We start from the raw sequence: 25,279 nt of genomic DNA on the forward strand, positions 1-25,279 counted from the left end.
CAGGAGGCGCGCACTGCCCGCGCCCCCCGCCCCGTACACCCCGAGAGGCGGAGCCGCGCCCGGCGCCGGCCGCCCCCCGCCACCGGCGTGCCCGAGCCCCGCCGCGCCGCGCCGCCCGCACCGATGCCGGCCCTGGCCGCGCTCCTCAGCCTCGCCGCCGCGCTGGTGCTGGCCGCGGGCGCGCAGCCGGGCGGAGGCACCGAGCGGACAGGTCCGGAGCGGGGAGGGAACGGGACGGCATGCGGGAGCGGGCGGGACGCGCGGGGATGTCCGCGGGTTCGGAGCAGTCTCCGGTGCCCTCCGCGGTGCAGACTGGTTGGCTGGGCAGGGAGCCCCGGTTTCTCGCGGTTCCCTCGCTTCTACCCAGCCGGGGCAGTGCTCAGTGGCGGGGGGTGCTTTTCCCCCAGGGCCGGGTTCCAAACGCCGTTTCAAACCGGGATTTGGGGGTTTTGGTGTTTTTTGGCTGGGTGGGTTGGGTTCTTTTAACCCACGGCTGTGACGGAACAACGGGAATGTGCGTGTGGAAACGGGAGCTGCGAGACCCCGGTTACCGGTCTCCATCCTCCCCAGCGCTGACCCGCACCCTCTCCCAGGGAGCCCGGCTCGAACCCAGCGGGGTCCATGCGCCCCATGGCTGTGGGGCTCTGCCTGTGCCCCCCCCCGGCGGCACGGGGACACCAGTTACCAGGTCCAGCTGCTGTCTGGGTACCAGACCCCACCGGGCTGCCCCGGGGGTTCAGCGTGAGAGGGGTTGAACTCCAAAGGTAATCACCGGACCCCTTCCTCCCCAGACCCCGCTTCGCCGTACTCCAGCAGCGACATCGTTCATCCCATCAAGGTGGATGAGAGCGGCTCCTTCCTGTCCTATGACCTGTCCCACCGAGCCCTCCACCGCAGGTCCCCTTCCTCCAGGAGCAAGTTTCTTGCCTTCTATGAGCTGCATTACAAAGGACAACCCCTGAAATTCAACCTGAGCCTCAACAACAACCTCCTGGCGCCCGGGTTCGTCACCGAGAGGCGATTTGGGGGCATCGCCAGTGCCAAGATCCAATCTCACACCTTCAACTCCTGCCATATGATCGGGGAGGTTCGGAGCCGGGCGCTGCAGGGGGGCCCGGCCGCGCTCAGCACCTGCGATGGTCTGGTGAGTACAGATCCCTCCTCCATAGCACAGAGCAGGAGCTGTGGGAAAGCCTTTTTGCTGCTGAAAGCAATAGCGAAGCTCCCCCCGACAGCAGTGAGTCGGGACCCTCATCCCGTAGGTTTGGTGCAGCTGTGGATGAGCTGACTGTAGATTTCCCATGGATTCCAGCGGTTTGGGAACTCTCCGGGAGTGTTGACTTGTTTGTAATCGAATTCCCAAAGAGCAATTCTCATTTCACCTCCGCCTTCTAGTACTAAATGGGGGATGATGAGGAGCACATTGAGAGCAAGGTGCTGGGTGCCTGGGGGTGTTTAGATAGCACAGCTCGTGTGCAGGGAAACCACTTCATGTTTTGTGAGCACCTCCACTGCCCTGTTCCACTGCAGATGGGTTTGAAGTCTGGCTGAAAGCTGGCCTGACTTCCCCAAGGAACACTGTTGTGTTGGCGCTTAGCCAGGGAAATCCAGGACTTAAACCATAGAATCCCAAACTGGTTTGGGTTGAAGGGACCTTAAAGCTCCTCCAGAATTAAACTCCTCTTTGTGAATTTAACACAGACAGGAGGGCAAAAGAAGAAGTTACTTACTAAATAATTTGCCACCCATCACTTGAAAACATCCATTCCATTGTGGTGTTTGGTGAACACCATCACTGAGGTCTGTAAAGGGTATTGAAAATGAACAGTATCGTGTAGGTGCTGGGGATTAGTACTGGTTTTTGTGAAGTGGATGAAGTTGTCCACTTACTAAAGGCATCAGCCCAAGGTTGTGAGGGGGTCTGCAGCCCATAATCAGTGAGCAGAACTCAGCCTGAAGTTGCTTTAAACCTTCTTTACCCAGTCCTGAAATCGCCATGGCTCTGCGTCAGGAAAGTGGTGCTGCAAAAGGCCCGAAGCAACCGCCTGCATCTGAGGAGGTTTTCCTCAGAGAACACCTCTGTTAGTGCAAGGCTTGCTCACAGCACTGGTGCTGTGCTGCAGTCAGAGCCACCCTTTGGGCTCCCCAGAGTTCTTCAGGAAGGTCAGGAGAGGTGCAGGGGGAATGGTTTGAGACTTTATGTGTGCTCTGGTTCTCTGCAGGAGGCATTTCTCGGTGTCCCTGCATCCCCTGAGCTCTGCACTGTCAGACACTCGCTGGGCTCACCACCCATCTGTACTTTGTGATGGGATCTCTTTAGCTTTTTCCTGTCTTACCGATTGCTCCATGCTGGTTTGTTCTCTTTTGTCTGGGAGTTTAGAGCTTAAAATAGCCATAATCCCAGTTGCAACCCCTCTCCCACTCCAGGTTCTTCATGTGGGTCTGTGCTAGATGCAGGCAGCTTCACAGTGACACTTTGTCTCTCCCTGCCAGAAAGGTGTGTTCCGGCTCATGGATGAGGACTACTTCATCGAGCCAGTGTCCAGCAGCTTTCGGGAGGATGGAGCAGCACAGCCCCACAGGATATACAAGCGCCAGGCACCCGAGCTGGGGGCAGAGCCAGGCAGGAGGCCACCAGCTCCACAGGAGACTTGTGGTGTGCAAGGTATGGTCCCCTTCCTCTCGCAGCTTTGCAGTGGGTCCTGTGATTCGTATGAAGCACCTCATATATAAAGGAAGCAGATCCAAGCCTTAATCCACTGCATTGCCTCCACAGACTCATTAAACCTGGCATTCCGCTCCCATCTCAACCTCCAGCATCCATCAATGACACTCATGGCTCTTAGTCCGAGTTTTGTTGGAGGTTCCCTTTGCCGCGTAGGCTGGCAAGAAGGAAAACCCTCAGCCCAAAATAGTGAACCCCCACGATGCTGCTGGTGGGTGAGTGTCTGACAGCCTGGAGCTGCCCATGGGGGACAGCCCCGGGGCTGCCAATGCAGCCATTCCACAGGCAGTTTTATCATGGGAGGGCTCCCCCACGAGCCACGGACATCGCTGCACACAGGCTTGGGGTCATTTTTCTCCTGCCCATTTTCTGTGTTTGCTTATGTTAGTCACATACATGACTCAGCCCATGCTGAGCCCCAGGCTTCTCGCTCTCATCTCCTCCTGGCCCTGCTGCAAAGCCTCCCGTGCTCGTGGAGACTGAGGGGTTGGTTTCATTTCCTTGCAAACGCTGGTTTCTGACCTGCCGGGACCTTGGACTTTGGGAGTGAAACCCGGTCGCTGCCCCAGAGTCAGCCTGTGTGGGGCAGGGGGTTCGTGCTGGTTCCTGCTCCTCTGTCTAGAGCAGATGGGTTGGAGAAACTCCCAAAGCCAGGATTTCAAGTACTGAGGAATTCAGTGCATGCCCAGCAGCTCACGGGCGCTTTACTGCTCATCTGCATCAGTGGAGCTGCATCTTCACACACTGCATCTTGGTTTGCACATTTCTTAGAGCTCTCTGCTTTCAGAAACTGGGGTTTTGGTGTTTTGTTTTGGTTTTCCTATAACCAGGTTATTTTCAGGCATTCTTCTGTTAGTCTAAGTTTATTATTTAACCTACGGTAACAATCATAAGGGCTCCTTCTAGACTTCGAAGTCTATTCATGGTAAATGAATTTCACTGGGTGTAATACAGGCCGTGTGAATCCCTTTTGCAGTCTGGGCTAGCAGAGTGGATGTGAAGTGTGCCCTGGGATGGAAACCAGAAGTCTGCAGGGCTTTAATTACTGCAAACCTTTTGTTTTGTGTGATGGATTGCTGGCTTTCTTTGCAAAGCACCATGCAGCCAGCTGGTGTTAGGCTGTTAGGTGTTATTTAGCTTCTGTCAATACCGAGGGCAGGCTGTGTGTGCAGCTGGGCAAGAGTTTAAGAGGGACCTCAAAGGGAAAATGCCTCCCTGGGACCCTGGGAGCCCTCTGCCCCATCCTCTCTGCAGTACCTTCACGTCCTGGCTGGAAGCTTAGCGGCAAAGGACACAATGGGAACAAGCTCCAAGGAAGCTGTTGCGATTAAACTGTCACAGTGGTATTAGCAGTGCATCAAATTATCGAGATAGTTGGGATTTTTCAGGCTGGGGGATAAAACTCTCTTTCACAGCTAACGTACAGTATGGTCCATAAAATGTAAAAGTCCATTGTTAAAGTAAGGCTGAGCCCGTAGAAAACTGGTCATAAAAGCAATTCCCACTGTGTGGGATGTGGTTTGTAAAGCCTTTACCCAGCTTGGGACTGACCCTGACCTTGATCTTGGAGCAGCGTCACAGGAAAAGTCTCTGCTTGAGAATTCCCAGTTGCTGGTGTGCGTGAGGAGCATCCGAGCTCTCCTCCGGTCCCTTTTCAGCCCTGTGAATGTTCCTGTTTATCTATGGGAAGAGCAGAGTTCAGTCTCCGTGTGGCTGAAGGGATCTCTGTGCGGTGCTGCAGCACCCCATCCTGCCCAGGACACTGATGACCCTTGGGATTTGGCTCAAGGCATCAGTCCAGCGTTAGGGGTGCAGAGCCTATTGTACTGGGGAACTGTCTGTGCCTGCAAACTACAGCTTTGGGGTGACAGCCACAAACACTGGGGGCTGTTTCTCCTTGGTACACGCTTGGGCATCTCTTGATGATGTTTTACCAAAGTTGCAAATGTTTAATCCAAAAAACAAAGTCTTTTTTTCCTCCTCTGATCCCTCAGAGTCCCAGGAAAGCCTGGAGAGGTCTGAGAAGCGGAGGGAAAGATGGGAACAGAAGCAGCACAGGAGGAGAAGAATAAAGCAGCGCTCCATCAGCAAGGAGAAGTGGGTGGAAACGCTGGTAGTGGCAGACACCAAGATGATAGAATACCATGGGAGTGAGAACATCGAGAAGTACGTGCTGACCGTGATGAACATGGTGAGTCCTGCTCCTGCCGATGGCCCAGCCGCTGGCTCCTCCGGGACATGGCTGTGAGACATAAAGACCACTGGGCTTGCCAGGACTCATCCCTGGTGGGACCTCAGCAAAACTCTCTCCAGACAGGCCATTCCCACCCGCGCAGTGGCTTTTCTGCATTGCTCAGTGCTGCATCCACCACGGAAGGATGGGTTGGTGTCAGTGAGCCGGAGGCCAGAATCTCAGTGCAGGAGGACTTGGGCACAGGGATGAAGCTGAAACCACCCTGTCACCTGTACGAGGGCCACCCATGACCCTCTGCGTGATAAGGAAACCTCCTTACAGGAGGAGAAACTCACAGGGACCTGGGAGCTTAGGCTCAGAGTCCCTCGATCTCAGGGCTGGCCATGCCTGCGGAGGGATCCAGTGCCAGCACTAGCCTGGTTAGCAGGAGAGACAGGAACAAGGTTCCTGGGAAGGTGCCACTTAGAACGGCTAAGGGAAGGAGAACCAGACTGTGGGGGTCTCCACTGGGAATCTGTAGGGGCTTGCTGGTGTCATAAAAGAAACAGATAAATCAGTGTGAGTTGGTTTAGTCTGTTTGTTCTTCTGCTGCTGTGGTTGCACCTATTTGCATTTCAGAAGGGAGCTTTGGTTGATGGCCAGAAAAGAGGATGGGATTGGGCAGAGGATCTCAGAAACATCCCTGGGTTTCTGGGGTTGATGAAGGCACCCAGAGAGGTCAGGCTTGCTTTGAGATGTTGAACACCTCCATTAGTGAAGGCAGAGGTGTTCCCCCAGGCGTTCCTGGTTGAGTTTCAATGTGCTACACAGATTAGATCAGTTTTGTATGGGTATCATCACACTCCAAACGCTTTAGTCCAGGTCTGCATCTGGTCTTGTTTTGGGGAATACTAGGAGATGTTGTCAACAGCATTCGGTGGCTTCCCCTGGAGCTGTGCTCCCCTGCAGATGTCCTTCCCAGCAGTGACACGGGGCAAGGTCCTTCCTTCAGGCTTTATTTCTTTGGCTCTTGCTGTTGCAGGTGGCAGGTTTGTTCCACCACGCCAGCATTGGGAACCCCATCAACATTGCCATAGTGCGACTCATCCTGCTGGAGGACGAAGAGGTAAGGAGAAAACACAGTGACTCACTCTCAGCCTGGCAGCCAGGCTGGGATACACTGAGAGCTGGCCTTGAAAGCCCGTAACCTCTCTCTTGTGCTGCCTTCATGGCCTGGATGAGTTTGCGTAAGAGAAATGCAGGTGCCTGTGCCTTGCTTGTCTTTGTGGGCTGCAGCCCTGGTAAGGTCAGGGGCATGGCCAGAGGAGCTCTGAAGTCTGATTCCCAGGATAATTCCTGGTAACTCAGCATCGCCACCGGTAGCAGGGGGATGTGAATCACTGGATGTTTGTGCTCCCAGCTGCAGTAGCGGCTCTCGGGGATCCTGATACCACTCAGATGGGCTCCCAGCTGCATCCTTCGCCATCAGGCAGGATGGGATATTTTCCTGTAGTGTTTCTTAACCACTGTTACTAGATGATTTAATGTTTTGGTTGAATTAGAGATGAAAAAAAAAGCAGAAAGGGACTGTATTCCCACCCAGCACTGTATTCCCACCCAGCCTACAACCTATAAATATGGAGCAATTCCATCTGGATGGCAGTTACTCCCAATTCCACTCTGCTGAGTCTGAAATCAGACCCCTCCCCACTGCATCCTAAAACCCAGACAGATCCAGCACCAATATCACAGCAGGCTTTTATTTACATTGGCAGGAGGATCTGAAGATCTCCCACCATGCAGACAACACCTTGAAAAGCTTCTGCAAATGGCAGAAGAGCATCAACGTCAAAGGAGATTCCCATCCCCTGCATCACGACGTCGCAGTCCTGCTCACAAGGTATTGTGCCCATGTGCTAATTTTATGCTGTAGGTGCTATCCTGGCAGCTAGAAACATCTGCAGGCAGGGGGACATCTCAGTGGGAGCTGTTGAAAACTTGCTCTCCATGCCTAAGCCCTGCCTGGACACTTGCACATCAGATGTGTAACATGAAATCTGAAGGTAGCCTGGTCCTGATGCTGGAACTGGTCTCGCATCTGAGGTTTAAACCTGGAGACAGCTCCCAGTGGAGTAAAGTGGAGGTTTCCAAACCAGGTTTTCACCATGGCCCTGTTGCCAAGCCCAAGAATGGCTGGATCCTGTCAGGAGATGTACACAGGGATTAACTCTCCTTTTTCCCTTGGAGGCTAATGCAGGTTGGCAGAGGAGCCTCTGAGAAGGCCCCTGACCCCCCCTGAAGCTCTCAGGAATTCATACCTCTGGCCAAGTTTCTGCACCTTGTAGTCAATGAAAAGCAGTTTGATGGTTTCAGGCTGCAGGGGCTTGGCTGCTGGAGGTATCCTGGTGGTTTGTGTGATGATTCACAACCCACAACAGTTTTATCTTCTTTAGGCAGTTTGCTTTGTAGCAGAAAAAAAGCACTTAAGGCTCTGCACTTCAATGGAGTTGCTCTTCCTGGGTGGCTGGAGCTGCTCTGCCCTGGACCACAGCACTCCTGGGATGTGCTTCCCCAAGCAATGTAGTAATTGCTTCATTATTCCCAGCATCAGCTTTATTTACACAATGGAATAACGTAGCCAGGCTGGCTAGCACTCCCCATTAATCAGGCTTCATCATAAGCCAGAGACACTGGGAGAGTAAAGGGGAAGGGAAAGGTCGTAAATCTTTCCATTGCGGAAAGACGTTGGATGTCTCCATTCTCACTTCTGTTTGGCCCGTGTCCATGTGTCTTCCTCATGGGCTGGGATGCATTCCGTGCTCCTGCCCGCCTCAAACCCCCTCTCTGCTCTGTGTCTGTGTTGGTCACCCAAGGAAGGACATCTGCGCAGCCATGAACAGACCCTGCGAGACCCTGGGGCTGTCCCACGTGGCGGGGATGTGCCAGCCCCACAGGAGCTGCAACATCAACGAGGACACGGGGCTGCCGCTGGCCTTCACCGTGGCCCATGAGCTCGGACACAGGTACCACCAGCTTCCTCCTCCTCTCCTCTGACCTCTGTCCTCTGCACTGCTCAGTCAGGGCTTGAGAAGGCGCGGGTGGAAGCTGGGAGGAGATTGCCAGGCGGTTCCTCAGTGGTGCAAACCTCCTGCACCCGTGAGAGCTCTCCGGGGGAATTTCGCTTCAGATTTAAGTTTTTGGTTGCTCCAGGTTTGATGAAAGCCACACAGTGCAAGGCAGCCTGGAGCAAGGGCATTTGTCTGTTGTCTGTTGGCCTGGGTTGCTGATGCTGAAGGCTTTAGAGAGGAGAGTTGCCCATTGAGAAGTTTTAAAATAGGACCTGTGTATAGAATCAGCAACAGAAATTTGCTTGCCAGAATTTCATTTACATTTTGACCAGATCACTTGAACATCGTAGTAAATAATGTGATGGAATCATAGAGTCAGAGACAGGTTTGGGTTGGAAGGACTCTTAAAGCTCATCCAGCTCCAACCCCTGCCATGGGCAGGGACACCTCCCACTAGAGCAGCTTGCTCCAAGTATCTTTGCGTGGTAAAACCACCTCCCCGGTCAGTTTAATTCATTCCATATTCCCATTGCTTTTTGCTTGGCTGGGTTTTCACTAAGAAAGCTGAACTCAAAGCATAGGACAGAGTCTGGAGCAGTGTCCCTGCTATCGCTGAGTGTCCCACACAGCCAGGGACACTGTCAGTGACCGAGTCCCTGAGAGCTGGGCTGGTTTGTGGTGTCCGGCGCTGGGTGTCGTTGTGCTGGGAGCAGAGAGGCTGCGGGGTTGTAGCGGCGTGCGGCTCACCTCTCCTTTGTGGGGCTGTGCTCTTACACAGTTTTGGGATTCAGCATGATGGAAGCAGCAATGACTGTGAGCCAGTTGGGAAAAGACCTTTCATCATGTCTCCACAGCTCCTGTATGACACGTCCCCACTCACCTGGTCCCGCTGCAGCCGGGAGTACATCACACGATTCCTCGAGTAAGTCCTCCCTTCCTCTTCTTCCTCACTCAGGGGTGCTGGGGGTGGCTCAGGGCTTGGGTCTGTGAGTGGGAACTGACCCAGGAGCCAGGGGATGCTTTTGTCTCCCTTGGTTGCCTCAGGCCTTGCTGTGAAGGATGGGTTTGAACACAGCAGCAGCAGCAGCACGAGTGTTTGGGCAGTGGCACAGGGCTTGGGGCTTGAACAAATAAAGCCAGAGGTTTTCTTCGCTGCTCTGTGCAGTTTTCTTCAGTGCGCTGCAGCTGATGTTTGCATGGAGGCAGGAGGCACCACGTGAGGAAACGAGACTGAGCCAGATTCTTCTGTGCATTTGTTTATTTTTAGCACCCCGTGGCTGAGTTTTCAGCCTGTTGTTATGAAGTTCCTAGGAACACAGCCCAGAGATTTCTGTTTCGCAGCCAGTGGCTTGCACTGGGGAATCATTTTCCTTCCTTGCTACAGGAAGGTTAGAAAACAGTGAGAGCATCAGCAAGAAACAGCGATGGGCAGAGCTGGGTGAGGACCATGGGGGGGCTGCCCGGGGCTGAGCTCTGTTTCCAAATCCCATCCCGGAACACATGGGCCTGGCTCCACGCAGGGGGAATGGTTGCTGGTTTGTGGCTCTTGGTGGAACGGAGCTTTCTCGTATTCAGTGTTCTTGGCCTTGTGCTTTTAACCTTCACTTTGGAGTCAAGAATTTCCTGCTTGCGATAACCTTGGGCTGCGAGGGGGAAGAAAGGGAGCAGCCGGATGCTTCCCCACTTGGGTTTGGGTCTCTTTGTCCCCAAAGAAGGGGCAGCTCTTCCTTGAGAGTGGACCAGATCCTGGCAGGCATCTTCCATCGGCTGTGACATCCCCCAGGCAAGGGAGAGGCTCATTGCCAGCACAGACATGACTGCCTTATAATAGGATGTTGGCAGGAGAATAGGAAGGAATGAGCCAGAAAATGAGACCCAGCTGACCTGGGGTTGCTGGATGTGCTTGGAAGGGACCTTGCGTTTGAAAACAGAAATTGCTCTCAGATGATGCTGATTATTTTACCAAAGTTTATTATTTTACAAGCACATGTAAGCATCTTTGAGCCCTTTTTGGCGTTCCATGGTTTCCCCCTCTAACCCTTGGAAGAGTCAGAAGATGCTGTGGGCTCTTTGCTCTCCACCCTCACACTGACATGAGCTCTTTCACAGCCTGGCTGGTGGAATACCCTTATGAAACAGGATCCAGCGTCTCATGGATACCCTGCCTGCACCGCAGGCATGCAATGGCACAGAGCAGCCTCCCTTCATCTCAGCAGCAGCCTTGGCACAGCTGCTGCTTGTCTCATCTCCCTTCAGTCTTTTCTCTAGACCAGACAACCAGGTTTTCAGCCCCTTTGCACAGTGCTGCTGGTTTTCTACCCTCATCCTTCCATGGGCTCCTTCCAGCCGCTCCCTGAAGCCTGGGGATGACTGGTCTTCCCCTGCCCTTGAGTTCTGCCAGATTCCCTGTTTGTGCAGCTGATTCTTCCCAAACTCCACTTTGTTTTTATTGAATTCCGTCTTGGCTTTTTGGACCCTTCCTCCAGTTCTCTGAGAGCTTTTGGAATGTTAATCCTGCTCTCAGCTGTAGCTGCAGATCCTCCCAGCCTGCTCCCATATGGAGGTTTAATCATCCTGCCATCCACTCTGTCACCCGGCTCATTAATGAACGACTGAAGCAGGCAGACCCTGCGTGGTTTCAATGCAGAGTGCGGTTTACTGCATACCCCTGCCAAGCCACAGGGAAACTCCTGCCAGCTTTGGCTGGCTCAGAAATGTGTTTTGGCCAAAGGAAGGCACCAGTAGGGTGACTGTAAAATATTGAATGAAGAAACAGATTTTGGACATAGCGCTGGAGAGCTGACAGCAAATCTAAATCACCCCCATGCTGGGACAGAGACCTGTTCCATAAGCTGGGACAAGACAGAAAGTGACTCAAAGCAGATCAGAGGACAAGGAGGGTTGTGGTGGTTTGGGGGTGATGTGCATCATCCCATGTGCTAGCACCTGAACAGGCGAGCTCGTCCTGAGGGACACCAGTGCCATAGAACCATGGAATGGTTTGGGTTGGAAGAGACCTTAAAGCTCATCCAGTCCCAACCCCTGCCCTGGGCAGGGACACCTTCCGCTAGAGCAGCTTGCTCCAAGCCCCGTCCAACCTGCCTGGGAGAGGAAGGATGCTCCCGCTGTTGTGAACGTGGAACACAGACTTTCAAGCCCCTGGACCGCTGAAAGCACTCTGATTTTTCCAAAAGGGAAGCTGCTTATAAAACAATAAAGGTATTTTGAGAGCTGTCCGCAGCCAAGTGAGCCATTTACCAGTACGGACTTCACTGAGTGGGATGGGAAGGGAGGAGGGGGTGCTGGTTCTGCTGGGCATCAGCCCATGGGACTGCCAGCCCCCCAAGCAGCAGCTCTACCGTGCTGCTGACCCTTGTTTCTGTGTTGCTGGTTTGGGTTAAAAAAGAATCTTGTTTCACGTTCATTTAGACCTGTTCCCCATCACAACAAGCCCAAGTAATGTAATCTGCTGAGGAGCCCTCGCCAGGGGCTCTGCCTTGCTGGAAACAAGCTTGTTTAAATCAACACTGAAAGCTAAACTAGCGACAGTCTCTTGTGTGTTTGTGAAGCATCGTAGCAAAAGCACTCGGAGCAGAGAGCCCCAGGCAGGGCTGTCGCTGCGGCTCCGCAGCCTGGCTGCCTGCCACCAGCCACCTCAGTGGCTCAGCTGTAATATCCCTTTGCTGTCCTGTCCAGCACAGTGCGAGCACAGTTTGCAGCAGCAGATATGAGGGTGAATGTGTTTTGCTGCTGGCAATCAACTTCATTGCAATCAGCAGGGCATTGACACGCGGGTTGTGGCGTCCGTGGGGATGTTTCTGGGGTCAGGGTGATGTGTGAACACGGGGACAGCATCTGCTTCTGAGCAGGGAAATGTTTGTTCAGCAGAGCTCTTCCTTTGAATGGTGAAAGCGGGGTCCTGGCTGAGGGCCTGTTCACAGAGCGAAAATCCAGGGGGTTATTCCGAGGAAAAATGGTCCTTCTGGCTTTCTGACTGCGGCATCTCAGAGGGGAAAAGGGGACGGTGCAAGGGTGCAAGGCACTGGCCTGGCAGCTGCATAGGGAAGCTGCTGCCGCCTTTGCCTTCCCTGTAACGCTCTATTCCCAGGGGCTGTGGGGTGATCGCTCTGGGAGCAGGTACCCCAACTGCCCACCCCTGTGCTGGAGCAGCTCTGGGGTTGATTGGAGAGCCAGGGTCACAGCAGCAGAAATACTAATTGCTCCTCATCGTGGTGGGACATGAATGAGATGTTTGGGTCCTCCATTAGCCACTGCTGGAGCGCTGTACGGGTGTGCGGGGCTGGTGGTGATGCTGCTGTGACCTCTGTCTTTCAGCCGGGGCTGGGGGCTGTGCCTGGATGACCCCCCAGCCCGCGAGGTGCTGGACTACCCCTTGGTACCCCCGGGTGTCCTCTACGACGTGGGCCACCAGTGCCGGCTGCAGTACGGTGCCTACTCCACCTTCTGCGATGACATGGACGTAAGCAGTGGGTGCCCCCCGATGTAACAGGGGCTGGTGCAGCTCTGAGGGCCTCTCTGGGGGTGGGGGCTTTGTGTCCTCTCCCTGCAAGTTAAATGGATGCTGATGGGGTTGCAGTAACCGTGTCCTGCACATCTGTGTTTGCCTGCAGAGCGTCTGCAACACGCTGTGGTGCACGGTGGGGAACACGTGCCACTCCAAGCTGGACGCTGCTGTTGATGGCACAGCATGCGGGGAGAACAAGGTAATGGGGAGCAGAGACCCCTGGTCCTGCACCCAGGGATGGGCTCCGCTCACTGCCCCTACTCTGCCCAAACCCCACTGCTGCCGGGGAGGGACTGCCTCCAGGGAAGCTGAAAATGCCTTTTGGGAAGGTCGAACCCACAGTCCATTACCATGGCAGGAGAGCACAAGGCTTGTCCTGCTCTCCATTTGCTGCAGTGGTGGGTGCTCACCTGCAGAACTTGTACCCCTGCGGGGGAAGCACCTCTCTCACATCTGGGACGTGGAGGGTCCAGGAGCACCCATGACAACTCTTTGGGTGCCGCATGGGGTGTGGAGGGGACCAGCTGTCTGCAGCCAGCTCTGGTCACCCTTGCATGGGTGATGATGTACCACGGCAGCCCTGGAACAGAGCTGGCACACGCTGCTGCTCTAGAGCAGGGTTTTCCTGCCCAAGGTAGCATAAAACTACAGGGTTACAAAACCAGCTGTAGATGTCTGTCATGGTTAGGTCCGGTGTCCCCTCCCCTGGCCTCAGCGCACCAGGAATGGCCATGGGCTTAGACATTGCTCCTTGTGACACCTCTACTTTGCCTGTGGCTGTGCCTTGCTGGTTCTCCCCTCCGGGCTGAGGGGTCCCCGGGCAGTTTTGGCTGTGTTCCCTCAGACAAATCCTCAAAACAGCCCAACTTCTCTGAATTCCCCATTGCTTAGAGGTGTGCGAGGCTCGGGCAGATCCCAGCTGACCCCAGGGATCATGCGACTGAAGCATGGATGCTCATGGAGCCACATGGGTGCTGGGCTCCCGTGCTCCCTGCAGCTGGGCTCTCTGCCTCAGGGTCAGTTATTGCATCCTTAAACCTTGCTTTCTGTCCCTTTGCAGTGGTGCTTCAATGGCGAGTGCGTGCCCGTGGGTTTCCGTCCCGACGCCATCGATGGTGGCTGGAGCTCCTGGAGCTCCTGGGCTGCCTGTTCCCGCAGCTGCGGCGCGGGCGTGCAGAGCGCAGAGAGGCAGTGCAGCAGCCCCACGTAAGTGAGCCTGTGCCCCTCCATGGGACCCGGTTCGGGGGAGGAACCCAACGCTTCCTTACCACCCCATGAAGCATGGCAAAACCCTCTGCTCCGCTCTGGGAGACCCCCCTGCAGTCCTGTGTCCAGCTGCAGAGGGACGTGGAGCTGTTGGAGCGAGTCCAGAGGAGGCCATGGAGATGCTGCGAGGGCTGGAGCAGCTCTGCTCTGGAGCCAGGCTGAGAGAGCTGGGCTGGGGCAGCCTGGAGAAGAGAAGGCTCCTGAAGGGGAGACCTGAGAGCAGCTCCAGTGCCTAAAGGGGCTGCAGGAAACCTGGAGAGGGGCTTGGGACAAGGGCCTGCAGGGACAGGCCAAGGGGAATGGCTTGAACCTGCCAGAGGGGAGACTGAGATGAGCTCTTAGGCAGAAGCTCTTCCCTGTGAGGGTGCTGAGGCGCTGGCACAGGGTGCCCAGAGAAGCTGTGGCTGCCCCATCCCTGGCAGTGTTCAAGGCCAGGTTGGACACAGGGGCTTGGAGCAAGCTGCTCCAGTGGAAGGGGTCCCTGCCCGTGGCAGGGGTTGGAGCTGGAGGAGCTTTAAGGTCCCTTCCAACACAAACCAGGCTGGGATTCTGTGCTTATGCAGTTATTGACCTGAATGATGTGCTTTTGAAGTGCTATGGGCATTCCAAGGTTATCCCACCACTGGGCAATGGAATTTTCTGAAAGGGCAGTTTGCTCTTTCTCCTTCCACTTACAAGTCACTCCCGCAGGCGGAGAGCAGTTGCCATGACTCAAACAAAGAGCAAAGACTCCCTGCTTCCAGATACAAAACATATCCAGTGTCCTTTAGTGACAGGAAAGAAACCCAGTCGTTCTTTGAGCCTGACTCAGAGCCCTTTGGACAAATCCTGCTGCTGTTTATCACCCCATTGCATTCCAGGAGGGAGTTTTGGTCTGTGCCCGGCTGGAGGCTGCCTCCACCCAGCCTGCTGCTGCCACAGCCAGCCCTGGCTCCCCCGGAAGCATCCAGGCAGCAATGAAGGAGCAGCCTGGTCCATCCCAGGATTTTTAGGGTGCCCCATACGCTCCCCAGATGCCCCCTTGGTCACTGCTGCATTGGGTTCAGCCAAGCCCTGGCTGTCAGGGTGCTTTTCTCCCAGGGGATGGGAGAGAAAAAGACTTCTGAGCATCGTTCCCGTGGCAGTGGCTTTTCAATGGCTTGAGGAGCTCTGAAAGCTGCGGGAGCAGGCTCTCCTGTGAGCCCAGATGTGCTTTCTCTTCCTTGGGTGCGCTGGTTTTAGCACATGCAGCCGAGCTGTTTCAAGAAGCGCTGTGTCATCTCGGTCCCAGGTCAAGGGCTGGGTTAGTGTTTGACATGAGTTTAGTGGCAGAAGTGCTATTGTAGTTGCTGGAGTGTTTCAAACACAGCTGCGGGCGGGCAGGAGAGCAAACACTGGAAGCAGCAGAACTTCCCTGGGCAGTTGTTTGCTTTGGCCGCTGCTGCTGAATCTTCAGCTTTGCCTTTTGGATGGATCGAACAAATGTGTGTGCTGGGCAGCTCGTCCCGCAGGCATTTCCTCGGGCAGGGTATGTAAACACAGCCCTAAACTAATGATTAACCTTATTCTCTTCAGCAAAGTGTGCCCAGACCCTGCTGATCAGGGGCCAAGTATTCTTCATCTGGTCGTGGGGATGTGGGCCATGGCGAGTGCTGTGACAGAAGGAAAAGGCATCAGGAGACAGTAGCAGTACTTGGGAGCCTGTTGGCATCTGAGAAAAACCTATTGTTACTTTTGACTTGGCCATGGCTTCCATGTGTTTCAAAAGCTTGCTCTGTGGTTTGGGGATCCTCCTGGAGTGGATGTTGGGTTCACAGCCAGCTTCCTTACATGAACACTGCAGCAGGGCCATGGGTGGGTTAGAACTGGGAGAGCTCCCTGTTGGCTCCAGGTGGGTTCAGGCTTGACCTTAGCAGCAGGTACAAAACCACCCTCCCTTAGCTGTGAATAAAAAGGGAGTTTCCCCTTGTATGTGGTAGGTCTTTATTTGGTAGGACAGGGGCAACAGGTTTAACCTGCCAGAGGGGAGACTGAGCTGAGCTCTTAGGCAGAAGCTCTTCCCTGTGAGGGTGCTGAGGCGCTGGCCCAGGGTGCCCAGAGAAGCTGTGGCTGCCCCATCCCTGGCAGTGTTCAAGGCCAGGTTGGACACAGGGGCTTGGAGCAAGCTGCTCCAGTGGAAGGGGTCCCTGCCCGTGGCAGGGGTTGGAGCTGGAGGAGCTTTAAGGTCCCTTCCAACACAAACCCTTTGTGACTCTGATTTTGCCTCTTCCCTGTGGACAGCCCGAAGTACGGGGGCAGGTACTGCCTGGGGGAGCGGAAGCGGTTCCGGATCTGCAACGTCCGGCTGTGTCCCCCCGACAAGCCCTCCTTCCGCCAGGTCCAGTGCAGCCAGTTCAACCCCATGCTCTACAAAGGGAAGTTCTACAAGTGGACACCAGTGCCCAACAACAGTGAGTGGAGGGCAAATCCCGCTGCCAGGTTCCTGCCTGCAGCCCCAGTGACAAACCTGAGGCAGAGTCTTGCTGAGGGCTTGACTTTGCCGTTCACGTCCAGGGTTTGCCTCGCAGCGTGTTTATGCCGTATTGTACGTTATGTCTGGGCTTGCAGGTTTGGGTTATGTTTGTGGCGATGGCCCCCAGCTGCTGGGGTTTAGTTTCTGCCTGTTGCGTTCGCAGTTAACCCCTGCGAGCTGCACTGCCGCCCCGAGCACGAGTACTTTGCAGAGAAGCTGCGGGACGCGGTCATTGATGGGACACCGTGCTACGAGATGAACGCCAGCCGCAACCTCTGCATCAACGGCATCTGCAAGGTGGGTCCCACACTGGGGAGGGAGCCCTCGGAGCCCTCGGGCTCAGGAAATGCAGGTGGATGCTGTTATCCATCCTTAGGTGAGCACCATCATCCCCCTCGTGCACAGCAATGGGCTGAGCTGGCTCATTTTGTCATTCACCACTTCTAAAGTTTCCTTATTTCCATGAGATCTGTGGTAAAGATTTATTTAATCTCTGTGCTGGCCTCAAGGAAATCGAGCACAACCAAGGCCAGGCTTGACACAGGGGCTTGGAGCAAGCTGCTCCAGTGGAAGGGGTCCCTGCCCGTGGCAGGGGTTGGAGCTGGAGGAGCTTTAAGGTCCCTTCCAACCCAAACTATTCCATGATTCTGTGATTCCATCATTTGGCATGAGGTGTAGGGAGTTTTAGCAGAATATAGAAAAGGCTTTTGGGAAGTGTTTTGAAACAGAACTAGCAGGGCTGAGGACCAAGGGGCTTTCCCACCTGGACTGAGCACATAACCTGCCGACAGGCTTTGCTGCCCAGGAACTTGGGTGGGAAAAGGTAAAACCATGATCCTTATGATCCTCACTGTGTACGAACAGGACAGCAGGACCACGAGGATATGCTGGAGAAACCCATATTGCAGCCGATGTGGCTGTGTCCCTGTGTTCTTTATTTCCCGTCGCTGAGGACCAAGGCTGGTCCTCCTCTCCCTCGCTGGTGGCTGTCGGTGGGAGCGGGTCAGGGGGTGCACGGGGAGCGGGTGCTGACGGGGCTGCCTTTGCAGAAGGTGGGCTGTGACTACGAGATCGACTCCAACGCGGTGGAGGACCGGTGCGGTGTGTGCCATGGGGACGGCTCCACGTGCCACACCGTCCAGAAGACCTTCGAGGACAGTGAGGGGCTGGGTAAGGGCACTCAGCTCCATCCCCGACCACTGTGTTCCACACCGAGGCAGGCTCGCTGCTGCTGTTTGCAGCCTGGTTTTTAATCCCAACCTCTCAATTGTGATGGGGTAAGACCCAAGCAGCATCATGGGGAGATGTGGCTTTGGCTCCTTGCTCCTTGGAAGAAAAATATCTCCTTATGGCTCTTTTGTGTCTGAAGGCCTGAAACCAAATCTTTGCATGCTGGAGCTGGTTTGGAGAGGTTTAAGGGGTTTTGTGTGTTGACAAGGACATGTTCAAGGTGTGGTAAATGCCTTTTCGGTGCCCATGTGGGAAATGTCTCACTCTGCAATGGGCTCTCCCAGCAGGGAACCAGCTGGGCTCAGTGCTTGCTGATGCCTTACAGAGATGTAAGGATTGGCATGATGCTGGCACCCAGGGGACGCTAGGACCCACCTAAAGGCATGGATCGTTTCTGCCATGTCTTTGACTTGGTTCCATTCCCAGGTTACGTTGATATTGGGATTATCCCCGTGGGAGCCCGAGAGATCCGGATTGAAGAAGTTGCAGAAGCCGGGAATTTTTTGGCCCTGCGGAGCGAGGACCCGGAGAAGTATTTCCTGAATGGAGGCTGGACCATCCAGTGGAACGGGGACTACAGGGTGGCAGGAACCACCTTCACCTATAAGAGGACAGGAAACTGGGAGAACCTCACCTCGCCAGGGCCCACTGTGGAGCCTGTGTGGATCCAGGTACAGGCTGGGCGGTGCTGGTGGTTGGGATGCACGGTGGGAAAGGAGACAGAGCCAATGGATCTGCTGCCTTCCCATGAGCTGCTGTTGCCCATCACGGCAGCCCCCTGCCTTCTGAGGGTGTATTTCTTTGGGAGCCAGCCCTGGGAGCAGCCAAGCACACGTTATTGCCCCAGGGAGTGTTTCCAGCCCACGCCTTGTCCCCTTTGCAGCATTCCTCAAAATATTTACACAGGAGAGAGAGCATGAGGAGAAAGAGCCCATTTCCTGAGGCCTTTCCCATATCTTATCAAGAGCGGGGGAAGAGCCCGTGGTGCTTCTGGCAGGGCTGGAGGTGCTGAGAGCTGGGAGGGTGGCTCAGCGGCTCCATCCGCAATGCTGTGCTCCCACCAGCACCGTGGCAGGGAGCTCAGCCCATGGGGTGATGCTCCATGGCCCACACACGGGTGCTGCAGGTTAGTTTCTGATTCCTCATGAAAGCCCTTGAGGCAGAAGGTAAAAATCCAAAAGGATCATTTAAAATCCTCTGAAATCCAGAATTTCAAGTTTTATCCTTTCTGCACATTTGCTTCCTGCAGCTGGGAGGCTGCTCAAGGTTTCTGAAGGCAAAATTGCTTCCCCAAGCCTGGGAAGCTGCCCAGGGGCTGGTCCTGCTCCGAGCGCCTTTCCCTTCTTGAATTCCCACCTGGTGCATCCTGCAAATGCTTTTCATATGAGCCCAACTCGCCCGTCGCTAATCCCCTCCTGCGCTGCAGCAGCCGCAGCTCTGGGGCTTATCTGGAAACGGCTTTATTTTGGAAACTAATCCCACTTTCTTAATTTTCACCTTATATCCATGGAAAAGAGTTGCCTGGGGAATCACTTTTCAGCCTGGCTTTATATTTCAATGAGCTTTGCAGAGCTGTCGGGGGTGGGGGTAGTGGGATGGCAGCACAGTGCGGGGACTCTGCAATTCCTTCCCCTGGGAATGGCCACTGCAATGGTCAGGGGTGAGGGAGCTGCCTGTTAATGGCTGTCAGGTGCCAACATAGAATCGCAGCCTGGTTTGTGTCAGAAGGGACCTTAAAGCTCCTCCAGCTCCAACCGCTGCCACGGGCAGGGACCCCTTCCACTGGAGCAGCTTGCTCCAAGCCCCTGTGTCCAACCTGGCCTTGAACACTGCCAGGGATGGGGCAGCCACAGCTTCTCTGGGCACCCTGTGCCAGCGCCTCAGCACCCTCACAGGGAAGAGCTTCTGCCTCAGAGCTCATCTCAGTCTCCCCTCTGGCAGGTTCAAGCCATTCCCTGTTTTCATCAGCATCAGCCCTTTCGTGCAAGCTCACCCTGGAGCTTGGCCACGTTGAGCAGCCAAAGTCTTCGCCTCTCGCTTGTCTTTCAGCAGAGGCTCAGGGTGAAATGCGAGCAGGATGCTGGGCTCGTCTGCCGCCAAGTGCTGCTGGTGCTGGGAATGCTGCCGTGCTCAGCACCCACAAAGCATTTTCTGGGATTCATGAGCTAATTAAAACCTTTTGACAAAAACATTTCAATATTCATGGAGAGGTTTTGGAAAGACGCCCTCACTCCTGCCACAGCTCCAACAACAACAAAGCTTTGGCAATAATGGGAGTGCTCAGGCTAAGAAAAACACGGATAAACTCCAGCCTTTGGGAGCGGGTGCGGGAGGTGCTTGGGCAGGATCTGTCAACTGCAGGAGCTGCTTCGTGGGTGTTGAGAGCAGCAGGAGCCCGCTTCAAGTTGGGGCAATCAGGGAAATTCCTCCAGACGCGTGTCGTCTCCAGCCATCGCTGGCGTTTGCTCCCTGGGACACATGGAGGTGAGGAGATTGGAGTCCTCCTCCTCTGGGCTAGACTCGTGCTGCCATCCCGAAGGACACATCACAGTGAGTGATGTTCACCTGAGTGTCCATCCATCTGCACCAGCCCCCATCAGCCCAGCACAGGGGGCTGGGAGCAGTCAGAGCCTCCCTCCAGCTGTACCATCCCTTACTGGAGAGTTCAGGAGGGGTTTTGGAGAGGCAGATGTTGTTCAGCATCCTCCTGACCAGCAGGAGGGTCATTCCTGCCCCATGGCTGCAGCCTGGGGGCAAAACCTCCTGCCGCAGCTGGCTGCAGGGAAAGGGATGGAGAACAGGATGTCTGGCCATCCTGGGCCCTTCACCATGCTCAGCCTTGAGAAGGTCTTTGGATGGGGCTGCATGCATCAGTAGCAGGGTTTACAGGGGAATCCTTCCAGGCTCTTCATCAGGGGAGACACAAAACCAAGCTCCTGGTGGTTCTCAGTGTCCTCACTGTTGTTTGTCATGGTTACCTGACACTGCCCCAAGCCCAGCGCTCGGAGCAGGGGCAGCTCCCGCGCTCCTCTGCTGCTTCAGCCGTTTGCTGACCTCATTGATGAAATGGTCCTGGGCTGCTGCTGGGGTGCAGGTCCTGCAGCCACCTCCTGACCGCTGTCCTCCCCGCAGCTGCTGTTCCAGGAGACCAACCCGGGTGTGCGGTACCAGTACACGATCCAGCGCCCCGCAGACAGCGAGAACCACATCGAGCAGCCCGAGTTCCTCTGGCGCTTTGGCTCCTGGACCACGTGCACCGCCACGTGCGGCACCGGTGAGTCCGGCTCCCCAGCCACGGGATGCCTTAGAAATTCCTGCATCTGTGGTTTCAGGAGATCTTGGATGAGGGGATAAAAAGGCAACACCTGCTGCGGTCACCGCACCGCAGTGCCAGGACCCCAGGCTCTATCAGCACTTGCCTCGGTGTCCTGTTACTGTGCCGGGTGTTCCTTGGAATCAGGGTAATGGAGACAAAGGAGCTTTAGAGAAGTCCAGGGAGTGTGGAAGGGCTCCTGCCTGGCTGGGCCTCTCCAGGGGGGATCGTTTACAGGGGTTTATGGGGAGAAACATGGGAGGGTGCCTGGTGCAGGCAGAGCACTGGGCTCCTGTACTGACTCACAGTATCAGACGCTTGCTTTCCCCCCATCCCACCCCGTTGGGCATCCCAGGGTCCCCAGGGCAGCTTTTGGGGTGGCCAATGAAGGGGGATGGTACAAGCACACTGCAAGAGGGGAGGCTCGGACCAGCAAGTGCTTCCTCAAGAGCTGCTGCCACGGAAAAAAGGGAATTCAAGGACACTCACACTTTCTAGGTAGCACAGAGTGCTGGGAGATGTTTCCTGCCTGTTCCTGGGAGATAAGGGTGGATTCCTGCTCAGAGCAGGAGGGTTGCAGCGCAGCAGGAGCTGGTGAGGTGTTTTACGTGCATTTATGCTTGAATTTATTGCTGTGGGTTTGTATGGGCACTGCAGTGTGGGGAGTCGAGGAGGATGGGAGCTGAGGGCACTTGACTTCATTTAAAACCAGCTTTCCTTTCAAGGTTTGGCTTCCAGAACAGGAGGGAAACACAGGTCAGGCAGTTGGGTGAGGATTCTCACCCTGTCCAGCTGCAGGCGAGCAGCTGGAGTTGCCTGAGCCCCTCTCCCTGGGCTGGGTGATGGTGGGAGCTGAGACATGGATTTGGGAGAGCTCAGACTGAGCTGATTCTGCAGGGCCATCCCCAGGGATCCAGCCCCACTGGCCCTATAAGCTCTCAAGAGCTGGAGCCCAAGCACAACTCAGCAGCTTCAGCAGGGTTGCATAAATCTCAGCTGTTGGCAGTGGTTAAGAGCTGCAGCTCTCCAAGTCAGGGGTCAAGTACGTGTTGCAAAAGGGAGGACAGAAGCAGGCAGCATGTTGAGGGGGAAATGTCACCATGTAAGCACTGCAGATGGGGACACGAGGCTTTGGCAGTGATTAATCCGTGAGCTGGGGCAGAAGCTGCCAAAAAGAGCGGCGCTGCTGCCAGCTGGCTCCTCTTCGGACACAGCCCCAAAGCCTCAGTGTGTGTGTGTACGTGGGTGCTCAGTGTGTGTGTGTGTGTGCACATGGGTGCTCAGTGTGTGTGTGTGTGTACGTGGGTGCTCAGTGTGTGTGTGTGTGTGTACGTGGGTGCTCAGTGTGTGTGTGTGTGCACATGGGTGCTCAGTGTGTGTGTGTGTGCACATGGGTGCTCAGTGTGTGTGTGTGTGTACGTGGGTGCTCAGTGTGTGTGTGTGTACATGGGTGCTCAGTGTGTGTGTGTGTGTACGTGGGTGCTCAGTGTGTGTGTGTGTACATGGGTGCTCGGGGTGTGTGTGTGTACGTGGGTGCTCAGTGTGTGTGTGTGTACATGGGTGCTCAGTGTGTGTGTGTGTGTACGTGGGTGCTCAGTGTGTGTGTGTGTACATGGGTGCTCGGGGTGTGTGTGTGTGTACGTGGGTGCTCGGTGTGTGTGTGTGTACATGGGTGCTCAGTGTGTGTGTGTGTGTACATGGGTGCTCAGTGTGTGTGTGTGTGTACGTGGGTGCTCAGTGTGTGTGTGTGTACATGGGTGCTCGGGGTGTGTGTGTGTACATGGGTGCTCGGTGTGTGTGTGTGTACGTGGGTGCTCAGTGTGTGTGTGTGTGTACGTGGGTGCTCAGTGTGTGTGTGTGTACATGGGTGCTCGGGGTGTGTGTGTGTGTACGTGGGTGCTCGGTGTGTGTGTGTGTACGTGGGTGCTCAGTGTGTGTGTGTGTACATGGGTGCTCAGTGTGTGTGTGTGTGTACGTGGGTGCTCAGTGTGTGTGTGTGTACATGGGTGCTCAGTGTGTGTGTGTGTGTACGTGGGTGCTCAGTGTGTGTGTGTGTACATGGGTGCTCGGGGTGTGTGTGTGTACGTGGGTGCTCAGTGTGTGTGTGTGTACATGGGTGCTCAGTGTGTGTGTGTGTGTACGTGGGTGCTCAGTGTGTGTGTGTGTACATGGGTGCTCAGTGTGTGTGTGTGTGTACGTGGGTGCTCAGTGTGTGTGTGTGTACATGGGTGCTCGGGGTGTGTGTGTGTGTACGTGGGTGCTCGGTGTGTGTGTGTGTGTACGTGGGTGCTCAGTGTGTGTGTGTGTACATGGGTGCTCGGGGTGTGTGTGTGTACATGGGTGCTCAGTGTGTGTGTGTGTACATGGGTGCTCAGTGTGTGTGTGTGTACGTGGGTGCTCAGTGTGTGTGTGTGTACATGGGTGCTCGGGGTGTGTGTGTGTGTACGTGGGTGCTCAGTGTGTGTGTGTGTGTACGTGGGTGCTCAGTATGTGTGTGTGTGTACGTGGGTGCTCAGTGTGTGTGTGTGTGTACATGGGTGCTCAGTGTGTGTGTGTGTACGTGGGTGCTCGGTGTGTGTGTGTGTACGTGGGTGCTCAGTGTGTGTGTGTGTGTGCACATGGGTGCTCAGTGTGTGTGTGTGTGTACATGGGTGCTCAGTGTGTGTGTGTGTGTACATGGGTGCTCAGTGTGTGTGTGTGTGTACGTGGGTGCTCAGTGTGTGTGTGTGTGTACATGGGTGCTCAGTGTGTGTGTGTGTGTATCTGGGTGCTCAGTGTGTGTGTGTGTGTACGTGGGTGCTCAGTGTGTGTGTGTGTGTACGTGGGTGCTCAGTGTGTGTGTGTGTACATGGGTGCTCGGTGTGTGTGTGTGTGTACGTGGGTGCTCGGTGTGTGTGTGTGTACGTGGGTGCTCAGTGTGTGTGTGTGTGTGCACATGGGTGCTCGGTGTGTGTGTGTGTGTACATGGGTGCTCAGTGTGTGTGTATGTGTACGTGGGTGCTCAGTGTGTGTGTGTGTGTACATGGGTGCTCGGTGTGTGTGTGTTTGTACGTGGGTGCTCAGTGTGTGTGTGTGTACATGGGTGCTCGGTGTGTGTGTGTGTGTGTACATGGGTGCTCGGTGTGTGTGCGTGTGTGTACGTGGGTGCTCAGTGTGTGTGTGTGTATGTGGGTGCTCAGTGTGTGTGTGTGTATCTGGGTGCTCAGTGTGTGTGTGTGTGTGTACATGGGTGCTCAGTGTGTGTGTGTGTATCTGGGTGCTCAGTGTGTGTGTGTGTGTGCACATGGGTGCTCAGTGTGTGTGTGTGTGTACGTGGGTGCTCAGTGTGTGTGTGTGTGTACATGGGTGCTCAGTGTGTGTGTGTGTACGTGGGTGCTCAGTGTGTGTGTGTGTACGTGGGTGCTCAGTGTGTGTGTGTGTACATGGGTGCTCAGTGTGTGTGTGTGTGTGTGTATGTGGGTGCTCAGTGTGTGTGTGTGTGTACATGGGTGCTCAGTGTGTGTGTGTGTACGTGGGTGCTCAGTGTGTGTGTGTGTACGTGGGTGCTCAGTGTGTGTGTGTGTACATGGGTGCTCAGTGTGTGTGTGTGTGTGTGTACATGGGTGCTCAGTGTGTGTGTGTGTATCTGGGTGCTCAGTGTGTGTGTGTGTGTGCACATGGGTGCTCAGTGTGTGTGTGTGTGTACGTGGGTGCTCAGTGTGTGTGTGTGTGTACATGGGTGCTCAGTGTGTGTGTGTGTACGTGGGTGCTCAGTGTGTGTGTGTGTATCTGGGTGCTCAGTGTGTGTGTGTGTGTGTGTATGTGGGTGCTCAGTGTGTGTGTGTGTATCTGGGTGCTCAGTGTGTGTGTGTGTGTACGTGGGTGCTCAGTGTGTGTGTGTGTACATGGGTGCTCAGTGTGTGTGTGTGTGTACGTGGGTGCTCAGTGTGTGTGTGTGTACATGGGTGCTCGGGGTGTGTGTGTGTACATGGGTGCTCAGTGTGTGTGTGTGTACATGGGTGCTCAGTGTGTGTGTGTGTGTACGTGGGTGCTCAGTGTGTGTGTGTGTACATGGGTGCTCAGTGTGTGTGTGTGTGTACGTGGGTGCTCAGTGTGTGTGTGTGTGCATGGGTGATCGGGGTGTGTGTGTGTACGTGGGTGCTCAGTGTGTGTGTGTGTACATGGGTGCTTGGGGTGTGTGTGTGTGTACGTGGGTGCTCGGTGTGTGTGTGTGTGTACGTGGGTGCTCAGTGTGTGTGTGTGTACATGGGTGCTCGGGGTGTGTGTGTGTACATGGGTGCTCAGTGTGTGTGTGTACATGGGTGCTCAGTGTGTGTGTGTGTACGTGGGTGCTCAGTGTGTGTGTGTGTACATGGGTGCTCGGGGTGTGTGTGTGTGTACGTGGGTGCTCAGTGTGTGTGTGTGTACGTGGGTGCTCAGTATGTGTGTGTGTGTACGTGGGTGCTCAGTGTGTGTGTGTGTGTACATGGGTGCTCGGTGTGTGTGTGT

General features: G+C 55.1%; 1 protein-coding gene across 1 annotated transcript in view; it reads left to right on the plus strand.

Moving 5' to 3' along the window:
• Positions 1–123: 123 nt before the first annotated feature.
• The window catches only part of ADAMTS7 (ADAM metallopeptidase with thrombospondin type 1 motif 7), a gene marked incomplete at its 5' end in the record, with an annotated part of 46,232 nt that continues 21,076 nt past the window's right edge, over positions 124–25,279 (plus strand). The window contains 16 exons of the mRNA XM_080626494.1: positions 124–211; positions 792–1,144; positions 2,494–2,665; positions 4,720–4,916; positions 5,941–6,024; positions 6,674–6,798; positions 7,772–7,921; positions 8,745–8,888; positions 12,302–12,446; positions 12,598–12,690; positions 13,552–13,697; positions 16,017–16,186; positions 16,412–16,545; positions 17,298–17,418; positions 17,905–18,149; positions 20,611–20,752. Coding sequence (XP_080482620.1) covers positions 124–211; positions 792–1,144; positions 2,494–2,665; positions 4,720–4,916; positions 5,941–6,024; positions 6,674–6,798; positions 7,772–7,921; positions 8,745–8,888; positions 12,302–12,446; positions 12,598–12,690; positions 13,552–13,697; positions 16,017–16,186; positions 16,412–16,545; positions 17,298–17,418; positions 17,905–18,149; positions 20,611–20,752 — 2,509 coding nt within the window. The remainder of the gene's footprint in view (positions 212–791; positions 1,145–2,493; positions 2,666–4,719; positions 4,917–5,940; positions 6,025–6,673; positions 6,799–7,771; positions 7,922–8,744; positions 8,889–12,301; positions 12,447–12,597; positions 12,691–13,551; positions 13,698–16,016; positions 16,187–16,411; positions 16,546–17,297; positions 17,419–17,904; positions 18,150–20,610; positions 20,753–25,279) is intronic.

The sequence above is a fragment of the Psittacula echo genome (genome assembly GCF_963264785.1).
Source record: "Psittacula echo genome assembly, chromosome: 10".
Taxonomy (NCBI): domain Eukaryota; kingdom Metazoa; phylum Chordata; class Aves; order Psittaciformes; family Psittacidae; genus Psittacula; species Psittacula echo.